This window comes from Geospiza fortis, unplaced genomic scaffold (assembly GCF_000277835.1).
Source record: "Geospiza fortis unplaced genomic scaffold, GeoFor_1.0 scaffold34, whole genome shotgun sequence".
In the NCBI taxonomy this organism is placed as follows: Eukaryota; Metazoa; Chordata; class Aves; order Passeriformes; family Thraupidae; genus Geospiza; species Geospiza fortis.
The window spans coordinates 415,876-439,627 of NW_005054474.1; the positions used below are offsets into that span (position 1 = coordinate 415,876).

General features: G+C 42.0%; 1 protein-coding gene across 1 annotated transcript in view; it reads left to right on the forward strand.

The window, feature by feature from the left end:
- The window catches only part of LOC102043323 (vasoactive intestinal polypeptide receptor), a 71,223-nt gene that overhangs the window by 33,712 nt on the left and 13,759 nt on the right, over window positions 1–23,752 (forward strand). The window contains exons 5-8 of the mRNA XM_031062947.1: window positions 2,058–2,190; window positions 16,966–17,119; window positions 20,051–20,111; window positions 22,451–22,520. Coding sequence (XP_030918807.1) covers window positions 2,058–2,190; window positions 16,966–17,119; window positions 20,051–20,111; window positions 22,451–22,520 — 418 coding nt within the window. The remainder of the gene's footprint in view (window positions 1–2,057; window positions 2,191–16,965; window positions 17,120–20,050; window positions 20,112–22,450; window positions 22,521–23,752) is intronic.

The window sequence follows — 23,752 nt, forward strand, 5'->3', positions numbered from 1 at the left end:
ATTTCCAAAAGTGACAGTGGATTGGAGGAGGAAAGTGCCACCTCTCCAGGGACGCTGGGCAAACCAACAGTCCATCAAATTTCTCCTCTTCCAGAAAAGAATGTAAAACAGTAATTATTTACAGAAAAGTGTGTGAGAATCTTCATTACAAGAATGTAAACATCAGAAGGCTCAGAAGAACTTGGAAGAACAGGGCAACAGCTGTGCAGGTTTTGAGTGTCACAGGAAGATGCCCAAGATTTCTGTCTGTTTTGGATAGGGGATGAAGATTCCTCCATCTTTCAATGTCACTGTGTTTTTGTGTGTGATTTGTGACGTTTGTGTGGGAGTTGTAACCCAAATCCAATCCTTTAAGTGGATTCATCTCACCAAAGGCAGATTGTTCTATGATGGATCTCTGTTAGAGGGTTACAGTCCATAGAGTGCTGTATATGGATACCAGGGAATTTCTACCTAAAGTAGGTATTCAAAATGGTATCCAAAATTGCATCCAAAAATATCCAGGATCACAAAATCCCAGAATGGTTTGGGTTGGAAGAGACCTTAATGATCATCCCATTCCATCCCCTGCCATGAGCAGGGACACCTTCCGCTGTCCCAGGTTGCTCCAAGCTCCATCCAACCTGGCCTTGGACACTTCCAGGGATGGAACATCCGCAGTTTCTCTGGGCAGCCCATTTCCTCCCAAAGTCTTTTCCAAAAACACTTCCTGCTGTCACTCTTTGGCAAGACAGAGACACCCAGGGCCATTTAAACTTGATGGTGTCCCTGAGATGTGCACAAGTGTGGCAGATAGGATGCAGGGCCTGCAGGATTCCCAGGGCCTCATGGATGGATGGGCAGCTCACCAAGTGGCATTGGAATCCCAGACTGCAGCAAATGGATTAATTCTTGCTCTCTATATTTTTGCAATAGATTCAGGCATCTAAATTTGGATTCTTCCACTGAAGAAGTCTGCATATATGTCATCTCTTATTATAAATTAATTTATGTAAAGGGAGATCAGCAAAAAGCTGGGATGGAAGAACCCTTTGGATGAGGTTCCATCTCCTCACTAAGGACAGAGCACATTTTCTAGGGTAACTCACACCAAGGCTGGCCTCACCCTTCAGAAACTCAGCACTTCTCTTCCCAAGTGCTCTCTCCACTCCTCTTACAATGGAGGAGTCAATCAGACACATGCCAACAACCTCCACAAGGTACAAAGTGCCAGCCAGGCTGGCGAAACCATTGAGGATCCTGTTTATCCTTGGTGGGAAACAGCTTAACTTGACTTTCCTTGGTCTGCAGGCACAGAGGACTCAGCTCAGCCCCATTATTTTGCCATCATCAGAGATTAGCAGCACAACCTCTGCCAGTGCACAGTGGCTCATTAAGAGGTGGTAATTTCATTGTGCTGCTGAGCGAGGTCTGGTGTGGTTCTGGTGTCTGTACAAAGCACCCATTTCCAGACTATTAGGCCTTTCACTTTAGCTGGTGTAAATTCTCTTTTGAAAAAAATGTCCTACTTGATCAGAATTCATCTTCAAAATATTAGCAGGCAAGGGATAGAAAAACTCTGGTGTAGTTCTCAGTATCGTTAACAACCAGTAATTTTTAAGTGAAAATATAGTTCATATTATTCCAGAAAGTCTGTAATATGTGTTAATTCTGGCAACAGATGCTAAGAATTTATTTGCCTGCTTGAAAAGACATTTCACTTTGAAAAGAATTATTGCAGCAGAAACATTCTGTAGAAAAAAAAGCCCTTTATTATGAGCACAGTCTGCTCAGTCAAAAACATTTCTTTTCCAGTGGAGAGCAGTGGGATGGACCTGTTTTCTGTCATCCTGTATTTTTTCCTATTTTTCTGAGGATTGAAAAACAAGGATTGCCACATTCTGTGGAATTAAAGAGGCTTAAGTGGATTTGTGGTGATGTTCATCAGACCAGAGCCTGTCTCAGGGTTTCTAATGTTTAATTGGGACTCTATGTCATAGTAGAAGAAATGCGTAAATATAAAAAGAATGCTTTTGAGAAGATTTGCTATTCAGAAATGTTTCATTTCCTCCCAACAGAAAACTACACTGTACTCGAAATTACATTCACATGCACCTCTTCATGTCCTTCATCATGAGAGCCATCGCAGTCTTCATCAAGGATGTCATCCTGTTTGAAAGTGGGGAGCCTGAGCACTGCTTTGTGAGTTCAGTAAGTAGCCTCGAAATTTCCACCTCATTTTGTTGCCTCTCTTAAGCAATGCACCAATAATTACCTTGCAAATGCATGTGAGGTGGTACTTTGAGAAGATTTCAAATCCTCTTCTCATTTGAAAGGAAAAAGAAATCCGTGATTACTGCCATTTGACTTCTATGGAGAAGGAATAAATTGATTATCAGAGTCCATAATATATATATTTATATTTTATATCTGGTCCTTTCTGAAGTTGGACTTGATGGTCTTAGAGGTGTTTTCAAACCTTAAGGATTTTATCAGGTCGAACCCACAATGAGGTTGTACAGGATTGTGGGGCTCCTGTCAGTCCTGTGTCCATCTCCCAGCCAAATGCTAATTTCTTGTATATCCTGGTCAGAGGTGTTTAGGGATTCAATAAAACCTTTTCCTTCCATGAGGATGGGAGTCAGATCCAAATTCACATAACAAATTTTAGTTATCTATGGGATAAGTACTTCCACATGAGCTGTGTGTGTTATGTGCATCCACAGATAGTGGGCTCTGATTAATCTGTTCCCTGGAGTCTGGAATGCTGTTCAGCCCTTTGGGAGAAGGCCCCTGCATGTGGATAATTCTCTGGGCTCCAGTGACCAGATCCCTGCAGGATTTCAGGCAGGAAATCTCTGTGCAGACACCATCATCATCCATTTTTCATCTGAATCAGTATCCCACGCTCGCTGTCTGCAACTGTGAGATTGCCCTACTGGGATGATAAATAAGGGGAATAAAGGAGTTGGGTTATTTTTTTGCCTTTCAAACTCAGTGTTATCAGCTGGAGCAAACATTAAGGAGGGAGAAGGGCTGTTTATCTAAAGGCCACGCTGACGCAAGAGGACACCAGTCATGAATAAATTTAGGCAGGAAATGGAAATCACCAAAATGAAGATATGTGATCAGAAGTTATCCAGGGAAAAAAAAAAAAAAAGGAAAAAGCAGGAACCCTCCATAGTAAATTCAGAGCATTAGATGAGCTGCTTGCTGAGACCTCTGGACCTTTTTTTTGTCATACACCACCAGAAAAAAAGATTTTCTTTTCTTTTCCATATACCATCTACCCATTTTTTTTCCTCATTTGCTGGCTTTCCTTTATCCTTACCCTGAGTCCTGTCCCTGCTGTTATAAAGACCTTTCTGCTTGAGCATGTCTGAGTTGAAACCCAGTGCAGCCTCCTCTCAGCTTTTCCCAAGAACTGTGTGCAGCATGATTCCTTTCCCTGTGTGCTCCTTCCTCCCTGTGATTCACTAGGACCTGGATTCTTGGAATGGGATTTTCTTGTGAAGGTCCATGAATGGGTAGAAAGACATGGAAACTGGAATAAATTGCCACAGATTAATTGTCAATGCCAATTGGCAGAGGAGCCAAGGAGTGCCAGGAGAGGCCATGAAGTGTGAATCCACCTCTCATCCCTGTGGGAGTTTGCACTGGATTCTGCTGGATCAGGACTGAGGCACAGCTGCAGAGAGCTGGGTTAAAAGTGTTTGATTCTCATCCATGCAGAAACATTTCTGGGTGTAAATACAGAATTTTCCTGCAAAACCTAAAATACCTGCACTTTCAGGTGGCCCCATGGCTACAACATTTTTGTGTTTCTCCCTATCAGAGGATTTTTTCAGTTAATTGCCAGCTCAGGGTGAATGGCTGCATGATAAATACCAGTTATAAAATTATGTGGGACAAATCTGTCTCCACCACGTTAGGCTGAGCATACCCCTTGCAGTCTTGAACCAGCATTTTCGGCAACTTTTTAGGTCACAGTCTAAAAACACTGACACAAAATGCCTCTCCTAACATTAATCTGTTAGGAAAAATTGTTATAAAATCTATTGTGTTCCTGTGGGGTTGGTTGGGTTAGGTTAGGTTGGCTTGAGCTAAGTTTGTGCGTTAAATTTGCAGGATAAAGCTGGGCTTGGGAGACCTGGTACTAATTCATATAGTCAGGATTTTTTTACACAATTCGCTGCAGGCTGTGTGTGTAATGTTTATACACAATTCACTGCAGTTGTGTGTGTAATGGATGTGGCCTTGAGCTCCTTCAGTCTGGGGAGAGATTTGAACAAGCAATTTGCTGAATGCTCTCACTGCTACTCTGGTTTAGAACAGGGCAAACCCAAAGCAATAAAAGTGTTTCGTTAGAAGAGAAACACCAGACTCTGTTCCTTTAGGGAATGAAAGGGTTAAGACAGAACAGATTAAGGGCTATAAAATCCAAATGAGCAGAAACCTCTCCCAGCATTTCTGATGAAGGCACCAAAGTCCTCAATTTGATATTACCTGCTGCAGTAAGAAGACTTTAAATTATGTTTTGTGCTCCAGCCACACAAAAATACATTCAACTCTCCACCAACAAATGTGTCAATGCTTTAATCAAGTAGAAACTCCACCACAGAAAGATGTATGTGTAATAAAAAACCCTTTTTTAATAGGCTTTACTGCATTTTTATTTCATTTTACCTAGTTTAGGACACTTCAGGTGTGGTGTAAACTCTCCACCACTTTAAACTCAAAGAGAATTGGATTGCTACTGAGTTCAGCATGAACAAACACCACAAAAAATTATTTTATTGAGCATTTGTACGGGCCGCAGGGCCTGAGAATGTGGCTGTAAGCATTTCAGGGCCAGTGCAGCCAAAATAGAAAATATATGTGATGAGCATCACTGAGTGATGGTGTGAGACAGCACTGGGTGATGTTTGCAGAGTGATGTCTGGTCCTTGGTCCTACTTTATGGATAAACTCTCTCCTTGGAGAAAGAAAGTTTTGCTGCTTGAGTGAAAAAATCAACCTGTTTTCATAAGTCAGAAATCCTGAGCTGACAAGCAGGGCTTGTTTTTAAATGGAGCAGGTTTAAATGATCTTTAAACCCAGAACGTGCACAAGGCCCCTTGTCCCACACCAAGGGAACTCAGCACTGGTGGCTTTGTAAATGTCTCTCACTCCTTCTCCTCCTCCTAGGCATCCCAATCTGTTAGATTTGTGCCTAGGCACAGTGAATGAAGGAATGAATACAGCCTCAAAGCCTGAAGAAGGAGCATCTTTGCGAGACACAAACCCACAGAATAGAAACAGAGAATTAGTCCCATTTCCTCGTATACCAAGAGTCAGCTCAAGTAATAATACAAAAGATCCTTCAAGAGACATTCCAAATTCTACCAATTAAGCATAGATTAGGAAAAAAAAACATGAAAGGAAGGAGATTTGACATTACATCAACACAAACAATAGCCATACCAATAAATATGGCAAACAAAACACAAATCTCAATTATGTACCACTGACACATGAAATTAATTAAAGACTTGAGAGAAACAATTAAAGAGATCAGCTTAAGCTCTCCCTAATATTAAAAAACACTTTTAATAATTATTATATTAATAATATATATTAATATGTAATATATTTATATATCATATATTAATATATTATATTAATGGACTATATTGTATTAATAATATAATATTTTATATTATTATGATCTAGTACCTTATGACTGCAAATATATTACCACCACAATCTTAACAGATTCACAACACATACTATAAGAAGTCAAGTAGAGAAGAACTCTCACCAACTTAACAGAGACTTATGCTAAAGCTCATGGGGAATCCTTAGAGTGACCTCTTCCAAAAGTGGATTTCTGGGGGATTTTCCAGCAAGAAACAAAACCCTGCAGGGAATTTTCTACAGAGGTGTGATGGCCATGCACAGACACAACATTCTGCTCGAGGTACCATGGGGAGAACAAACCTACTTCCTCCCTCTTTCTCATAAAGTACTTATGTAGCTTTTGAATTGTAATTATGTGTAACTGAATCATCCTGTTGGCTTCAATGGATTAAAGCAGGCATCTGCTCGAGTGTGTTTGTCAGCTGGGGCTTTAAGCACTTGGATGTGGAGATGATGAGGCTCAGAGGGTTCTGTGGAATCACCCACCCTGAGTTCTTCAATAATTCTTCAATTCAGCATCCTCAGTATTGGTTTTGACTCACTCAGGTTATGTTCTGTCTCACTAATTGGTCATTTCTGATGGACAACTCACCACACGTGGCTTTGTTACATCTGCAAATTGTTCATTGCGTGTGAAAAATTTTTACAGTCTGGACTTGCCTTCATTTTTTTTCTGGTTTGGTTTTTGGGGTGTTTTTTTTTGTTTTGTTTTGTTGGGTTTTTTGGTTTTTTTGTTTGTTTGGTTGGTTGGTTTGTTGTGTTTTGTTGGGGTTTTTTTGTTTGTTTTGTTGTTGTTCTTGTTGTTGTTGTTGTTGTTGTTTTGTTTGTTGGTTTGGTTTTTGGCTGGTTTTTTTGTTGTTGTTGTTTGGTTGGTTGGTTGGTTTTTTCCTGCCAGGCTCAAGAGGCCTCCTTAGAAGTTTCAGTTTTTCTCCCTGATTTCCTTAGGTTTAGTGCCCTTCCCTCTTGGCATTCCCACAATTTATCTTCCCCTTTCATTCTCTCCCTGGGGTACACCCTGTAAAAAACAACAGTCAAAACAACAAATGTGGCAGAAGGATTGAACTGAACACTTCAATAGTCGTTTTATTTAATTTTTTGTGGGTTTAGGGATAGGTTTTGATATAGTTTCATTACTGCCATATCTGGATGGCATAATAATGATGAACCACTTACATTTCCAGCCCTGCTGAAGACAAAGCCAACAGTTTGCTGTAAACAAAGATCAGATTCTACAGATTAAATTCAAGCTGACATTTTTTTCTGAGCTTTGCAAGTTTGCCCTTGCTGGAGATTCAGCCAAGGGAGATCACATCATTTATCTTTTCCCTTTTGTGTTATTCCAGTAAAACAAAAAAAAATCCAACACAAAAATCATTCTTTGCAAAAGAGAGTGGGAGTTCACCAGTTGAGAATTTGCATGCATATCTCATATTTTCAGAGTGAAAAATTGGTGGTTTTTTACTGTAATTCCCTCAGGACAAACTGAGAACAGCTACAGGCCCCTAAATGAATTTTATTTATGGAAGTTGAAGACAGATACATTTTCATTTCCAGTAGTGAGGCCACTCAGATCCATGTGGGAGCACCACAATTTGCAGGCTGATGGAGAAATGGAACAGTAGAAGTTTTTTTATGCACTTGTGTTAAAGCAAAACAAATATTAGAGAGTCAGCTGTTTCCTTGGGTGATATCTGATGATCACTGCTACAATCTTAAGGTTTACAGCAAAACAGAGGGGAAGGGAAAAAAAGAACAAAACGAAACAAAAAAACCCAAACAAGCCCTAGAGAAAGGTCCTGTAAATCATGCAAAACAACAGAAAGAAAGCAAAGGGAAGGAATGGAGGCAGAAGGGAAAAAAATAGGAATGGAGGCAGAAGGAAAAAGCCCAGGGATGGAGGAAGAAGGGAATAACCCAGGAATGGAGGCAGAAGGAAATAAGCCAGGAATTGAGGCAGAAGGGAATAACCCAGAAATGGAGGATGAAGGAAATAAAACAGGAATGGAGGCAGAAAGAAATAACCCAGGAACGGAGGCAGAAGGAAATAACCCAGGAATGAAGGTGAGACTGGCAGAGCTCTGGAGGAGGAATTTTCCTTACTTAAGTGTTTCTGTAATCCTGGACACAGCAGTGCCACCATCGTGGGCTGGCACCAACACACCAAAAAAGAGGGAAAATGAAAAAAATGAGAGGAAGGGCTTTATTAAAGCCCTGATCACCTTCTCTTTTTAGTTGCTGCCTTGTGGTTGACTTGGCAGGTGTGCTTATGAGTGCCTTTATCCTGTGATTGATGAGCACAAAACAGGCACAGTTAACCCATTTACCAAAATAATTCTATTTTTACACCTGAACTCAACTCTGAGTCATCTGACACCCAGGTTAGACTAGCCAGAGCAAATCAGCATCTTAGAAATACTCACAAGACAGCTCCCAAAAATCAAACAGGAATTCCTGAGAGATAAAATAGAAAGGCTGAGTCCTTCAAGACTGGCAGTTACATAACCTCTGTTAAAATCAGCAAAGAGAAATTCTTAAATAGCCTCGAGGATCACAGTCATGGGGCTTAAAGCTGCTTCTTGAGTGAAGGAAAGCAGACAAAAGAGTTTCTTCCTGAATCCTGAATCCAGTGTTGGATTTGAGGAAGCCTGCATGGGAAGTGGGCAAGGCATGAAGACCAGCCATGTGCACCACATTTTTCATCAGTGTAAAGTGGTACAAGTCCATTTATTTTCATACAAAATTTACAGGTGCAACTCCATTTATTTTAATACAGAATTCACAGGTGCAACTCAATTTGTTTCAAGACAAAATTTACTGGTGCAACTCCATTTATTTTAATCACTGCAGGATCTACCCCTGCCATGCTTTGCACATGAATTAGAGGCTGTCTCGTGTAATTTCCTTGTAAATCCTCACCTCATCCCTGGAAGTGTCCAAAGCCAGGTTGGACAGGGCTTGGAGCACCCTGGGGCAGTAAAAGGTGTCCCTGACCATAGCAGGAGGTGGCACTGGTTGATATTTAAGGTTTCCAACCCAAAACACTCTGGGATTCTGTTTCTATAAATGCCTTGCCATTTTCAGCTGGCACTGAGGAGGTAAAAATACAGAGAAAAACCAAGTTTAAATGAGCTTTAAATTAAGTCTTAGGACTTTGGATTGAGCTCCTTCTGCAGAAATAATTCCCTAATGAGGGGTACAATGCTCCATACGGGTTCATTAGTAGCCCAACTTTTATTGCAGGTAGGCATAGGAAAGAAATAGAAATAGAAAAATAGAAATAGAAATAGAAATAGAAATAGAAATAGAAATAGAAATAGAAATAGAAATAGAAATAGAAATAGAAATAGAAATAGAAATAGAAATAGAAATAGAAATAGAAATAGAAATAGAAATAGAAATAGAAATAGAAATAGAAATAGAAATAGAAATAGAAATAGAAATAGAAATAGAAATAGAAATAGAAATAGAAATAGAAATAGAAATAGAAATAGAAATAGAAATAGAAATAGAAATAGAAATAGATAGAAACTGATCCAAAAGCTTCTTCCTGATGTCTCCATTGCTCCACATTTTGATGGGAGCAGGAAAGCCTTACCTGGCTGAGGCAGGGGGGTGTGCTTGGGTCAGGCTGTACAGCCCAGCTCATCCATCTGGGAATGGCATTTCTGCTTTATGAAGTGGTAACAAATCCACGAGCCCAGACACAAATCCAGGTTATAATGGCTTCATAAATTGCCCAGTGACAGCTGACATGAGGCAAGGATTGCAGGGCATGCTCTCAGGGCAACGATGGGTGCATGAAAATGTAATGGATTGTGACCTGAAGAAAAGCAGGTTAAGATAAATGGAATTAATTAGCCATTGATAAGGCTTTAGAATGCTCCTGCATAATGTTTCTGAGGCACCATGGGTGCGGAGCAGGAAGCTAACAGGGAAAATGTGGGTTTGGGACCTCTTCTTCCTGTGCCTGAGGCAGGCAGTGGCCATGAATCCAGTTAAACTGATCTGCCTGTGCTGTTAATAACACATTTTTACACTTAGAGTTGAAGCCTCTGAAAGGTTCATCATCAAGACATAAGATTACTATTCCCATGGAAGTCTTTTATTTTTCATAAGTCCTGATAGATCATAAATTGCTTTCACAGAGACTTTCACAGTGGAGTCCATCGTGAGCCACTTTGCTTCTGTCAAGATGGCATTTTAAGAATTTCTTCAATCACATTTCTTCATTCATAGATATTGTTCCTAACATCCTAAGTTTCTGTGCATCTCCCAGGAGAAGCTGCAGAGCCACCCGCTAGTGCAGCAATTTATTGTTGGAAATTCCCTGCTTGTCACAGCCTGTGATAGGGAGGAAGGGAAGGAGTCAAAGGTAACAAATTGATTTAGAAGGAGTTTTCTCGTTTGAGTTTTTGAAGACAATTCACTTTGATTATCAAACATAAACGTTGTGGGGCTTTTTTATAGCCCACCTGTTTGAACCCAGTCTACAAGTGCAATTAAACTGAGGGAAGAAATTAAAGTGATGGCTTTTTGCCAGGCAGTCCGGCTTGTTTGTTTTTAATTTGCTTTTTTGCTGTTGTTACACAAGTTAGCATAAGTTAGTTTACTTTTCTTTATCTCTTTTTCTTTCTCTTTCTCTTTTTTCCTTTTTTTTCTTTCTTTTTTCTCTTTTTCTCTAATTTTTCTTTCTATTTTTCGTTCTCTTTCTCTTTTTCTTTTTTTCTAATTTTTCTTTCTATTTTTCATTCCTTTTCTTTCTCTTTCACTTTTTCTTTCTCTTTCTCTTTTTCTTTTTTTTTTTTCTTTTTCTTTTTTCTCTTTTCCTCTAATTTTTCTTTCTATTTTTCTTTCTGTTTTTCTTTCTCTTTCTCTCCCTCTCTTGGGGACATATTTTAGCGGTGTCCTTGGCAGTGCTGGATTTACAGTAGGACTCTATGGTAATAAAAGTCTTTTCTAAACCAAATGATTCTCTGGTTCTGTGAACTAAAAGTTAAGAGCAGAGAAAAATCCCCTGTGAAAATTGAAAAAATGTGTTTGGAAGCCGAGTCCATCCTGACATCTCCATGCCACATGCACAGAAATTAATGGACCATGTTAAGCCATGGACAGAGCAGTTAGATTATAAAATTATTGGGAATTTCACACCTATATGAGTTCCAGTGCCATGATAGTGAGATGGGGAATTAACCATGTTGTGTAGCCTTACGAGCAGAGCAATTATTTGGTTATTGAATCATTATTAAAGATTTCATTATGCTTTGGTTAAAATGGATGTCTCAAAAGGAGAGGTGGGGTAGGAACAGCTCAAAAGTGATTCCTGAATTTAATTATGATTATGAGTGTCTAAAGTGGAACTATAGATATGGACATGCAGGCTTGGGCCAGTCCCTGTGCTGGAAATTCTTAATTTCAGCATCTCCAAAGCAGGCAATACCTGCCCAGTGCAGTCCCCTCTTCCACGTCATGAGTGGGATCTATGAAAAGCTTTTAAATAAGGTCAAGGAATCCTCTTTGACCAGGCTGGGAAGAAGATCAGCTCTTGCTGTGTGCAAATGCAGCACCAGTCAGTCAGCAGCCCTTCCACAGCTCGTGTCTGGGCAACATAAAGCAAAAGTGCTGGGTAAATCTGTCACTGGGAAAATGAGTTTTTATCAGTCTTCTATGGAAGATACCTGCAGGAATCTCAGTGTAAATCTCTTCCTGCTGCAGTGCTGGTGGTAGCCCAGGTAACAGCATCAAAGAACCTTAAAGGAGACTTTTGAGGTCTCAAGGTTTCATGATTGGTGGATTGAGGCAAATTTGGACCCACATTTTTTTGCTGGATGCACCTTCCCAACTCCATAAATAATGCCAGGAGCTGCATCACTGACCAGGATTGTATGGGATGTCTTCAATATATCTTTAATCTGACTTAAAGAAGTCTTGGTGTCCTGCCCCAAACCTTCCACACCTCAGGAAACCACTGTTTATGGGTACGAGGGATGAACATGGGGTCTGCACAGGGGTTGTGTCCATAGACAGGACAGGCCATACAGCATGGGACCTTTAAAAGGTCCCTTCCAACTCAAACTATTCCATGATTCTGTAAAGGAGATGGGGATTCTTGTGACTGGGGCAATGAGATTGCAGAGTTCCCAGTCCAGCTGTGGCAGATTGTGGGGTATCGATCACTCTCATGCTCCTTTCTACTTCTTTGGCCTAAATCCTTCCTGAACCCAAATCCTAAATCTGTAACAAACCATATCCCTGCTAAAGAAGGCAAGGGAGGCTTGTGCTGGCATTTCTGTGAAGTTAATTGCCTTTTTTATAGAGTTTTGTTGCATTCACAGGAGGCTGATGATGGATGCGTGTTGGGCATGTGTGTACCTCAAAAACTCAGAACAATTCCTGTCCAACTAAGCTGCTCTTATTGAGCTTGATAAATTCATCAGCTGGTCCACATTGACAAATTTCAGGAGCTATGAATGAGCTACTGCCACTTAGGAGAATGATAAATGTATATTTAGTGCAGATTCAGCTCTGAGCTAATTACTGCCTCCAGCACCTGAACTGTACTTTTATAGGTGGGTCATAAAACTGATGTAGTGACCAGTTGACTCACCTAAAAAATGAAAAGAAAGATATTTTTCTCAGGGCTAACATTATCCAAAAGTAAAATATGGGCACAAGGAAAAAGCCTGGCAGGGTTGTTTCTCACTCAGCCTTCTTGTCCCCACCCTTGTGTCCCTTCTCTTTGGTTCTTCCTCTTGAAAGCCCTCAAGCAGGTCTAAGACAGGCCCCATCCTCAAGCAAATAATCTTTTTTTTTTTTTACAATACAAATAATCTTTTCTTTTACGACAATCAAAATTAAATTTTCTTATTGGCTGTGAGGAATCTGCAGAGAAGCACAAATGTGTTGGGGTCCAGGAGTTTGTCAGGAGGAGTCGAGTCCTATGCCTTGTTGGCTGGAGGCAGAGCCCTTCCCAGAGCTCAGCCATTGGAAACACATGTGGAAAGGGAGGGATTTTCATGGGAAAAGCAAATGGCACATCCCTGATGGAACTCTAAAGAGAGGAACAAGAGAGGAGCCAGAAAACCAAGGGAGAAACCATCTCACTGCCACATCTGCTGTGGACATGAGCAGAGCAAGATCCCTGAGGAAAGACAAGGAAATAATCTGTAAATGAGCCTGTGGGAGAAGAGAGAGTAGCAAAATCAGTGATGTAATTCAGCTTTTTCTCTTGAAAATGTCTGATCTAAAAATAGCCCATGTTAGTCTTTCAACAGTGACACATCATGAGGTCTGCTCTTTATGGAGAAAAATAAATTCTAGAGATGTAATGGCTCATCTCTGCCCTGTGCCTGTCATCTAAAGGGTAAGATATCTTACATAAAAGAGGATTTTATTCCCCAGCATTAAACCAGCCTCTCTGAGGCTGAATTTAATAAGTCAGGAAGCTGGAGACCCATTACCAAGTGCTGCATGGAATAAGGTCTCCCAAAAGCCAGGAAGGGCTGTTTTCCAAATGTGCCACTGTCAAAGAGGACCAATTGGATCATCAACAATCAAACTGCACCTCTTTTAAACTTACCCACTTTAGGCAGCACTAGCCAGCCCAGGCAGTGGAAAAATGTCATTATTTAATTTTAAGGACAGTGCATCCACCTCTGTTCAGTGCCACAGGGGGTGGTTGCAGGACATTACTGCCATGCACTCAAAATGCTGCACAAAAAGGTCTTTTCTCCAGGTAAAATCAAAAATTCCAGGAGTGGTAGGAACTGCTCAAATAAGCAAATATCCTCTCAGCCTAGAGCAAAGAATTGATCTGCTACCCAGGAAGAGAAGAAGAAGTTGCCAAAACCCAGCTGCTGCCCATGTGCATGGAAAAATAAAACCATAAAAAAAGGAATTTAATAAAACCATGGAATCATTAAGGTTGGAAAGACGTCAGAGATTATCAGATCTAACTGCTAACCATGATCCACCTCAGCTTTGTGAGAAGCCCATATCCCTTTTAGGGAGGGATTAGGCCCAGAGACTGCCACAAAATTGATGTTTGCCAGTGCTGGGACAAGAGGAGATGGATTTGGATCTGCAATTTCTGCTGCCACAGCCTGAGTTCAGCACGGCTTTCTCTCTGTACAGCCATAGCTCTGCAAAGTAAGGCTGGAAATCCCTTTCCTGAGGGATTTCCTTTTCTTTACTGCTGGGCAGAAACCACGTGCACTATTTGTGAGCAGCCTTCTCTTGTCCTGTGAAGCCTTGCAGCCCCTTGTGCTGTGCTCCAGCCTCCTGCCTCTGCCATGAGTTCAGTGCAACCATCCAGAAGTGATCCCCTGGTGCACAATCCCCAAAGGAAATCCTTGGCTTACAGGCAGGTGGTTGAGATGCATCAGATCTGCTCCCTCAAACCTCGTGTCTTCTCAGGTTTTCTGTGATTGAAATGGCTCCCAAGGTATTGAAAAGTCTTTTTTCCCAGCCCCACGACCGAGGTTCTTTGGCTTTGCTTTTCAAGGTTGTTTATTTTCTCTTATCTATGACATTCTTTCTCTGACCTGCTGAGGTCTGTCTGGCAGGTTGGGTTGTGGCACAGTGACCCCCTTGGGGTGGTGTTAACTTTTTTATACTAAAAACTACATGTACTTTATTTACAATAATTTTCCAATACCTATCACCTATGTTAGACAGTCTGTCTCTACTCTAAACCAATCCAGAAGTGTCACCATCACAGCAGAAGATGGAGGACAAGAAGAAGAAGAAGAAGAAGAAGGACAGGACATGCTCAGATTCCTCCATCTTGCCTCTTGAACCCCCATTCTAAACCCCAAAATTCTACTTTTTCACCCTGTGACAAATTCACTATCATTCTTCTCAAACTCTTGTGGCTTGTACATCTTCACACAAAGTTGGTAATTGTTTCCATGGGCTAAAATCAAAGGCACAGGTGTTTTTGACTCCGTGCCAAGGTCTCTGAGCCCCCTGCCAGGGTCTCGAGTCCTCCAGGGCAGCCAGAGGGATGCCCTGGGTTCTGACAGTGTCTCATCTGGGAGCTGCTGAATTAGGGCCAAACACCCACAGAGTGAAACCATGAAGGAATTCACTCACACACGGATCCCTGCTGGCTGCAGACACACCAAGCAGGCTTTGGGGGAAAGGAAGGAGGGGTGGCAATGTCACACAGCCACCATGTGCAGACAAAATAAGAGAGAAACCAAAGGTGTGGTGGTGTATTGTATTTGCAGGGATCCCCGACAAAGGAAGGAATGATGAATCTGACTCCATGTTCTCAGAAGGCTAATTTATTCTTTTATGATACTATAATATATTAAAGAATGCTATGCTAAACTATATTAAAGAATACAGAAAGGATACAGACAGAAGGCTAAAAAGATAATAATGAAAACTCCTGACTCTTTCCAGAGTCCTGACACAGCTTGGCCCTGATTGGCCAATGAGTGAAAACAACTCACACCAGAATCCAATGAAACAATCACCTGTGGGTAAACAATCTCCAAACACATTCCACATGAGCACAACACAGGAGAAGCAAATGAGATAAAAATTGTTTTCCTTTTTCTCTGAGGCTTCTTAGCTTCCCAGGAGAAAAATCCTGGGGGAAGGGATTTTTCAGAGAATGTGAATGCCACAGTGATGCCATTGGGATGAAGTTGCTGCATCCCCAGCTTTGCCAGCCCAGCCCTGTGCCACCTTTCGTCCCTGGCAGCCCCTGGAGTCACACACAGAATATTCTGAGTTGGAAGGGAGCTCACCTCCTGCTCTGCCTCCACCTTCCCCCATAAGCACCCCTCAGCAAGCCTGTGTCTATGCTGTGCCTCACAGGAGGGAGCTGCTGTGCACAGAAGTTGGTTATCAGGGGCCCAGCAGGGTCCCCAGGGTCACACACTGATGGGTTTGGGGGTGAGGGTGGGGACAGTCCCCCCCAAAACACGTGGCACTGAAAAAACTCTTTCCACACTTCTCCTTTTAACCAGTGTTTCATAGCAACTGCTTTCAGCAGCGGAGGAGTGGAGGGGGAAATGGGGTCTTGTCACTGGTGCTCTAAATTAAAATTGTTGCTCTAAATTAAACATTCTACACGTGCAGGACACCAGGGAAGTGCCACCAAGCAGGGAGTGAGAGCAAACACTTGCCCCAGAAAATGCAGGGTGTCACCCAGCCAGACCCACTGAAAGCAGCAGGGCAATTGCTGACAGCATCTCGAGGATGTGACATGATGCAGTGGGTGCCAAGTGTCAGAAATTTCTCTTAAGTGTCAGAAATTTCCATTTGTATTTATTTCTTTGCTAAGGGAACTGTTCCCATTACCTGAGCTGCAGTGAAATCTCCACACAGCAAGTTACTGTGTTTAATTATTCATTTCCTGAAGGTAAACAAGTCACCTTCCCTTTCCAAATCTCTCCCCTTCCAGAGCAATAAAACCTCTGCATGCTTTTGTGTGCTTGCCCTGCTTCTCCTGCCTATCCTTTATTTTAAAAATACATATCCCAGTCCTTCTTTTCCTAAAGAGGAGCAACTTCTTGTAGACTTTTCACCACAGAATTCATTCCATGAGGCGTTCAGGCACTGCATAAAGCAATCACAAAGATACATCCAGACCAAGGGTCACTGGTAATTTGGTGGAAATTTCTTTCCTGTGGGCATGTGCTGCAGTTCCTAACACAGGGCACCACTGTGTGGATTTTTTCTTGTGTTTCGTTGTTGTTGTTGTTGTTGTTTTGGTTTGGTTTGGTCTTTTTCTTTGTTAAGGTTGGGATCAAATGTGTGAGATGTTATTTCTTGTTTGGACTCAGATGTTTATTAGTTCTTATTTATATTACAGTCTCATGAAGTGTGAGTTAAATAGTACTTCTTTCTAATAAGTTAAAAATGGAGCTGTATCTTTTTCTTTATAAGGTTTTTTTAAGGATAAATTGTCTAATTAAGAAATTACACAAGTTATTTTTACTTTTAACCTAATAACTACTCGTGGTCTGTAATGCAGATTTTTTATCTAATTGCACATTATTATTTATCCTCATGAAGGAAAAGGTGAAGAAGGACCAGCTTCTGCTTTAAAACCTCCATCTTGCTTTATATCCATTACTATATTCTAAACCCTTAAGCTCCGAGTTTCCCACCCTGTGATCTCACACACTTCTATTCAAACTCCACGCCCACAATCCCAGTTCTATCATTCCATTTTGGAAGCTTCTCCACAGCCTCAGGTCGATGCAGTGTTCTCTTGGGGGTCAGCACAGAAATCTGAAATTCTCAGCAGCCAGGGCTCCAACAGTTCACCACTGCTCATTTCTTCTCTTCCAGGTGGGCTGCAAGGCCATGATGGTTTTCTTCCAGTACTGTGTCATGGCCAACTTCTTCTGGTTGCTGGTGGAGGGGTTGTACCTTCACACCCTGCTGGTCATCTCCTTCTTCTCGGAGAGGAAATACTTCTGGTGGTACATCCTGATCGGCTGGGGTACGCGGCTCCTCCAGGAGGGGATCCTGACTGGTGTTTGTAGCAGGAATTTAGCACAGATACCTGGGCACTCAGGTGGGGCAGAGATGTTGTCCTGGTTTAGGGCAAATTTGGGAGAAAACCTCCAAAGGGGGCCCCTGCAGAAAGCAAACCCATATGGCCCCTCTCCCCAGCAGTTTGGGAAGGATTCCTTGGAGAGAAGTGGAAAGAACCTGTTTATTTAACAGGCACAGCACCCCCAGCACACAGAATGAACAATACCAGATGACACCACTCTGAAAAAGATGACAAATTCAGAAAGTCTCTCTTGGGGGTGGTTGCTCTGTTCTCAGTCCCTCCAGCACTGCTGCAGCCACAAGGTGCAAACTCTTGTGTTCCCAGGTCCTAGCCCGGAGCAGGCTCGAGTGGTTCCAAGAATGGGAAAGAAAACCAGTCCAGGGAAAATTCAGATTGCTTAGCTAAACTAGCTCATGAGCAGAAGCAAAAAGCAAGGGCAAAGCAGGAGCAAGAGCAAAGCGAAAGCAAGAGCAAAAAGCAAAAGCAGCACTATGTACTGCCCTATCTGTGTGTCCCGCCAGCTGTGGGGGAGCGGCTGATAGCAAAACCAAAACAAAACATTCACTCTTCAGAGCCACTCTTGAAGGCACAGAACAAGATATCAGCATGAACAGAACACATGAATGGGGATACAAGCATCATAACATCACCCTAGGACAGATGTTGTAGACAGCACCCAGCCCTTCTAAGTCCCGAGAAGGATTTGGGATGGTTGGTGGGTGAGAGGTTGGACATGAGTTCAAAATGTGCCCAAAAACCCAACTGAGTCCTGGGCTGCATCAAAAGAAACGTGACCAGCAGGCTGAGGGAGGTGATTCTGTCCTTCTGCTCTCCTCATCTGAGATCCACCTGCAGAGATGCAGCCAGCCATGGGGTCCCCAAAATAAAAAGGTTGTGGAGCAGTTGGAGCAACTCTAGAGGAGGTCACGGAGCTGCTCCAGGGCTGGAGCCAGTCTGGGAGAGCTGGGGATGTTCATCTGGAGAGGAGAAGGCTCCAGGGAGAGCTCAGAGCCCCTTGCAGGGCCTGAAGGGGCTCCAGGAGAGCTGCAGAGGGACTGGGGACAAGGGATGGAGGGACAGGACACAGGGAATGGCTTCAAACTGAAAGGGAGTAGGTTTAGATTGGATATTGGGAAGGAATTCCAAGTTTGATATCATGGATTGACGTTAAATTGTAAGGATGGATCCCAGCAAAGCAGAACTCTTGGACTGAACCAGACACTGAATTCAGGCCAGCCAGCTGCCTTGAGATCCCATCACCTGTGTGCTAATGCTGATAACCTTCTGCTCACTGCATTGGTGATTTCTCCAGCCTTAATGCAAATCTGGTCTCAAACGCATCAAATAAAATTAAATTAAAATCATATAATGAAAATTAAAAGAAAAAAGGCAAAACAAAATAAAATTAGAGAAATGGTAAAGAAGAGAGAATTAAGCTCTTCACAAAGTAACTCACAACTGAATTGCTGACTTATGCAAATTAATCCTACCAGATCAACTTCTTTTATTTCTCCAAAAAGCAAACAGAGATCTTTTTTCTCCTTTCATTCTATTTAGCTGAAAATTTATGTTTAAGTAAGCAAATAACTTTCTACTGCCTGCTTTCAATAGCTGAAACTGAGAAATAATAAGAGCAGGGAAGAATCTTGAGAAGAAAAAGTAAAATAAAATTGTGCCATGTCCAGGGACATGCCAGGACTCAGGATTTGCTCAATTATCCATGGAGCAGCTCCCATTGAAAGGGGCAGGAACTATGCTTGACTTCACACTGCAAAGCAGAGATGATTCTCCATGCTCTGGGCAGAAGGAGGGATGATGGGAGCAGGTCTTGTTTCAGTTCCTCAGGTTAGACCTTTGTTAAACTCACCTTGTGCTCCAGATAGTCTTTATTTCAGCACTGGAGAGCTGGCAGGTTTTAAAGAAAAATGCATGGAGGTAATGATTTAAATCAAAGGAAATTTCTTGCACTCCTAATGTGTCCTGAGGTTGCTTGGGTGCAGAAGGGCAATTCCAGAACATGGCAAGTGCTTGAGGGAACTTTTGGCCTTTCAGTCATCCATCATTTGCAAGAACATCAGGGATGGGTCTGGAATGGATTATGCATGAATTAATAATTTATATGCACTAATTACAGTTTTTACTGGTTTTACTATGATTGCACTTGGAAGTCACTGGTAATAAAGTGTACACAATCTGTGAGTAACACAGAGCAAAGAGACATGTCCTTCCTGGAGTATTTCCAACCTAAATCCAGCCAAACAGAAGAGAGAGAAAAGAGCCAGCACAAGGATGGGACAAAACCACTCAAACCACACATGTGGCAGATCATGGAGTGAGGAGCAGAGGCAGCTACAGACAGCTGTGTGTGAACCTGGCATTTAGAGGGGAAAAGAGTCCAGGGATATTTCATTTTTATTGTCCTAAATCAAACATTTAATGTAGCTGGATGACCTGTGTGTGAGAAACACACAATTCTGCCCCTTGATGCTGAGGAGAGCCTGTGGTGACCTCCTTAGGTACAGGTGTCCACACTGTAGGTGGCTCAAGTGACCCCTATTCCTTGCCTTTCACCCCTGGAAGGTTTCTCCAGGCACTTCAACAGGAATTTCAGCGGGCTGGGAGCAGTTCCAGAGAGCTGATCTGGCATGGCCACAGGGAGGGAAAGGCAACGTTGCCAGTTTGGCATGTGAGGGTTGAAAATGTGAAGAATTTTCCCACCCCTGAGGGAAGGCATCCCCTCAGTCAGTCAGGAGAGGTGGAGAGCGAGGGAGAGCAGCCCTGAGAAACGAGGCAGATTTTAAATAATCTGGTAATGAAATCAGGGAAGCATTTGATCATGGTTTCTGACAGCAGCACCATCTCTTCTCTCCTCAGGTGCCCCCTCCGTTCTCATCACTGCCTGGACAATTGTCAGGATTTACTTTTTCGATGTTGGGTAAGCCTGTGCACTCAGTTATATTTCCTTTATAAGGAAATTATATCAGTTATATTTTCCTTTATAAATCCCTTATATGGCCAAGGAAAGTCCTGCAGCCTTAGCAACCCAAAAAAACACCAGCAGTGGCACCTCTCTCCTGCCACCAGGAACCAAGAAACTCTCCAAGGTCTCCCTGAAATGTCATTTTAGGCCAATCATTCTCCCTCTTTACTTCCCAGTGCCTTGGCCAGGATATCTGCAGGGCATTTGTGAGCAGACCTTGATGGTTGCATTTGGCCCCATGCTCAGAGCAGAGCTTTGCACCATGCAGAATTGACCCTAAACATGCAGCAGGGAATTTATACACACACCCAATTCTCTCCCACAGGAAAAGGCTAAAAATTCTTTTTTTTTTTCTTTTTTCTCAAGCAGATTTTAGAATCTATTCTTCATCCTTTTTAACCTAGCAGCAGCCTTTGATATTTTGTATAAGAAGCAGATAGAATGCAGCTAAGAAAATGAGGCAGACACCAGAGTTATCCAAGGATATGTGCAAGTAAAGAGGATTTGATCCTGAAATCCTCATTCTTGCTTTTATTCAAGCAGTCAGACTGCAGTAATTGGAAAGGGGTTTATAGGAAAACACCCCAGAGAGAGGCAGAATCAAGTGCTTATTCTGTCCTCAGTGTGCATTCCCTCACTTCTTGCATTTGCATCCTGCAGTTAAATCCATTTTCTCCCATGCATTCTTCCCCTCCAAATGTGTCCTGATTTGCCCCTTTTTCACTACAAGAAGCAGCTCAGATTTCTCACTGCATTTTTGATTTATAGTCATGCCAGCACATTTCCTGAGGGCTACTCACTTCCTTTATGGTTTCACTCTATCTGCATAAAGCTGACCTTATTTACTCTGTTAATAAATAGCCTCTACAATGAGACACAGACAGGAGCATTTAACCATTCTGGATACCAGTTTTTCTTACTATATATTCCCATTCAGCTCCAAAAATTCTTAATAAAATACAGAATTCTTTGCATTTTCTGGGGGCTTTAAAGCCCTACATTTTTGTGCTGAGTGAAACAGAGAATGAATTTACAGAATATATTAATACCTAATACAGACTTTTTTTTTTTCATTACCTGCAGAGAAAAAATACAGGAAATTAATCCAGATTAAATAAACCCTAATTAGGTAAGATTGGCTAAACAACACTAAGACTTTATTTAAACATTCTAACTCCAAGTGCAAGTGACCTTCAGGCTGTCTCAATTTATTTCAAAAATGAAGTGCACTAGACAAAATTAGGGCCACTTTACTTCTAAATGAAAGGGCAGCACACACCTAACTGGAAGCATCTGCATGTGAGAAATTTGCTCCATCTCCCTGCAGAGTTAGGGCAGATTTAGTCAGTGTAGTCCACAGAGTGCAATTTTTATCACCCTGAAGTTGATGCTTAAAATAGGTCTCAGGAACTGTGCCCTAAAAGTGCCTCTTCATCTCCTCCTGCCTTCCCTGCCAACATTTGGAATTAGAGGAGCTGAATCTGGGTGAAATTGTCTACAGTAGGCACCACTAATCTGTTCTTACATGAAAGCAGCCCAATTTCCATGAATGCTTTCCTAAAAATGCACTTTCTATCACCTGACTGTGCAGATAAAGGTGTCCCAAGCAATATCAGGCATTTCCACATCTGTCCTTTCCTCTCATTTCCTTCTTGGCTTTAAAATGCAGTCCCAGGTGAGGGGTGCTGTGTGCAGACAGCTCTGGCTTCAGGATGAAATAAATCCGACCCTGGACCCTTTTTAACTTTTCTAACTCCATCCATAGCTCAGGTGCAGCTTGCTGGATTTATGGGACTAAGCCCACCACTGGCTGGTATTTTTTTTCAGAAGGATGTGATGGTTTTTCGTTTTATTTTTCTGCTGGTGCCAATTGCTCTGTGCTTATCAAACCCCCTCCATCCAGGATGATGGACAGCATTGGAGCCCTGGTGAATCTTTTCATAGATTTTGATAGATTTTCATGGTTTCCATAGAATTTCCCTGCAGCAGAGCTCAGTGTAGGAGAAATTAAGAAAAATCACCATCCTCCCCCACGTTCACCCTGCCTAACATCCTCCAGCCCATTCCATGGCCAAGGGGAAAAAAATTGGCATCACCTCTGGGATATTTGGTACCTACCAGTGCTCACAGCCAATGCAAAGCAAGTTTTGGCCATTCCCAGTCCATACACATGAGGTTTAGTCCTTTTCCACAACGCACCCTAGCAAAACTTAGATTTAAAGGAAAACTGAGGAGGTTACAGACCTGCTTGCTTTCTTGCTTGATGTTTTAAGTCTGGCTTTGTTTCTTTTTAGGTGCTGGGAGGAAATAGTGGAATCCCCATTCTGGTGGATCATTAAAACTCCTATTTTGGTGTCTATTTTGGTAAAGTATCAGCACGTTCTGCTGGCTGCAAAGCCATCTTTAGTCCTAACTGGGGAGGGGTGAAGGGGTGTTGAGAAATGTCCCATAAATGTCCATGGAAAATGCACTGACAGGTAAAATCCCACTGTACATTGAGCATTTGCTTTAGGATGATGAAATTCCACCTCCAGATAAACACCCTCAACTGCAGCATTGACCACAGGAGGAATTTCAGTGGCCAGGCCACCAGGGTGGAGCTGACTTGATGTAGCCTTGACCACCTCCATCTCCTTGGTGGGGTGGCCATGGGAGGTGGAGGAATGTGGTTGGACATCCAGGAAAGGCTCATTTTGACCCAGGAATCAGTGAATTCCATTAGATGACCCATGCTAGGAGGGGTTTTGTTTCTCTGAGCTGACCAGGATGACTTGTTCAGTTGTAGATGTCAACACTATAAATTAACATGAGTCCTACCATGAATTTCCACTTAGATAAAAAGGGAGTAGATGAATTCCCTCAGGAATTTGCCTCTTTCATGCAGCACAGAGTTGCATTCCAGCTGTGTATTTTTGGAGTAAGTTCTGGAGAAGTTTGGCTAATTTCCAGAAAAATCATCAGAAGTGTTTTATTTTAATTCTCTGGATATGATCAATCCTGGCCATAGGAACCAGGGCACTTCTCAGGAACTCTGGGTCCTTCCATACTTGTTGAACATTGTTTTGTTGGACATGGATCCAAGCCTTAAAATCAAATAAACTGGAGTTAAACTTAGTTTTGAGTTTTCTTAAATGAAGCCAACGATGTGGCAAGGGAAGCAAAAAGTAAAAATTGCAACAGAAATCAAATCAAATATATGTCTTTTAAACAGAACTTTTTCCTTAGACATCCTTCATATACCATGTACATCATAACTTTTACAAGAAGACTTTTTTTCTGTGGCATTTATCATGCAGGGATTCTAGACTGAAAGTTTCAATAATGACATCTTGCTCTGTTTACCTCACTGGAAAGAAATAGAGTACCTAGATGACACATCTCCAAATATTTATATCATCCTGGAAAGCTAGATAGCATTTTCCCTTTCCTGAGAGAAGCTTTCAGTCAAAAAACACACCTTTTTATTCTCCTCAGATCAATGGGTCTGTATTTTCTTTTGGCCAATAAATATTTCCCTCACTGCCGAACAGAATTTACCCAGCAATTCCTGATTTTCCTTCAACAGATATCCTATAAATCTGTCCTAAAGGAAAGGC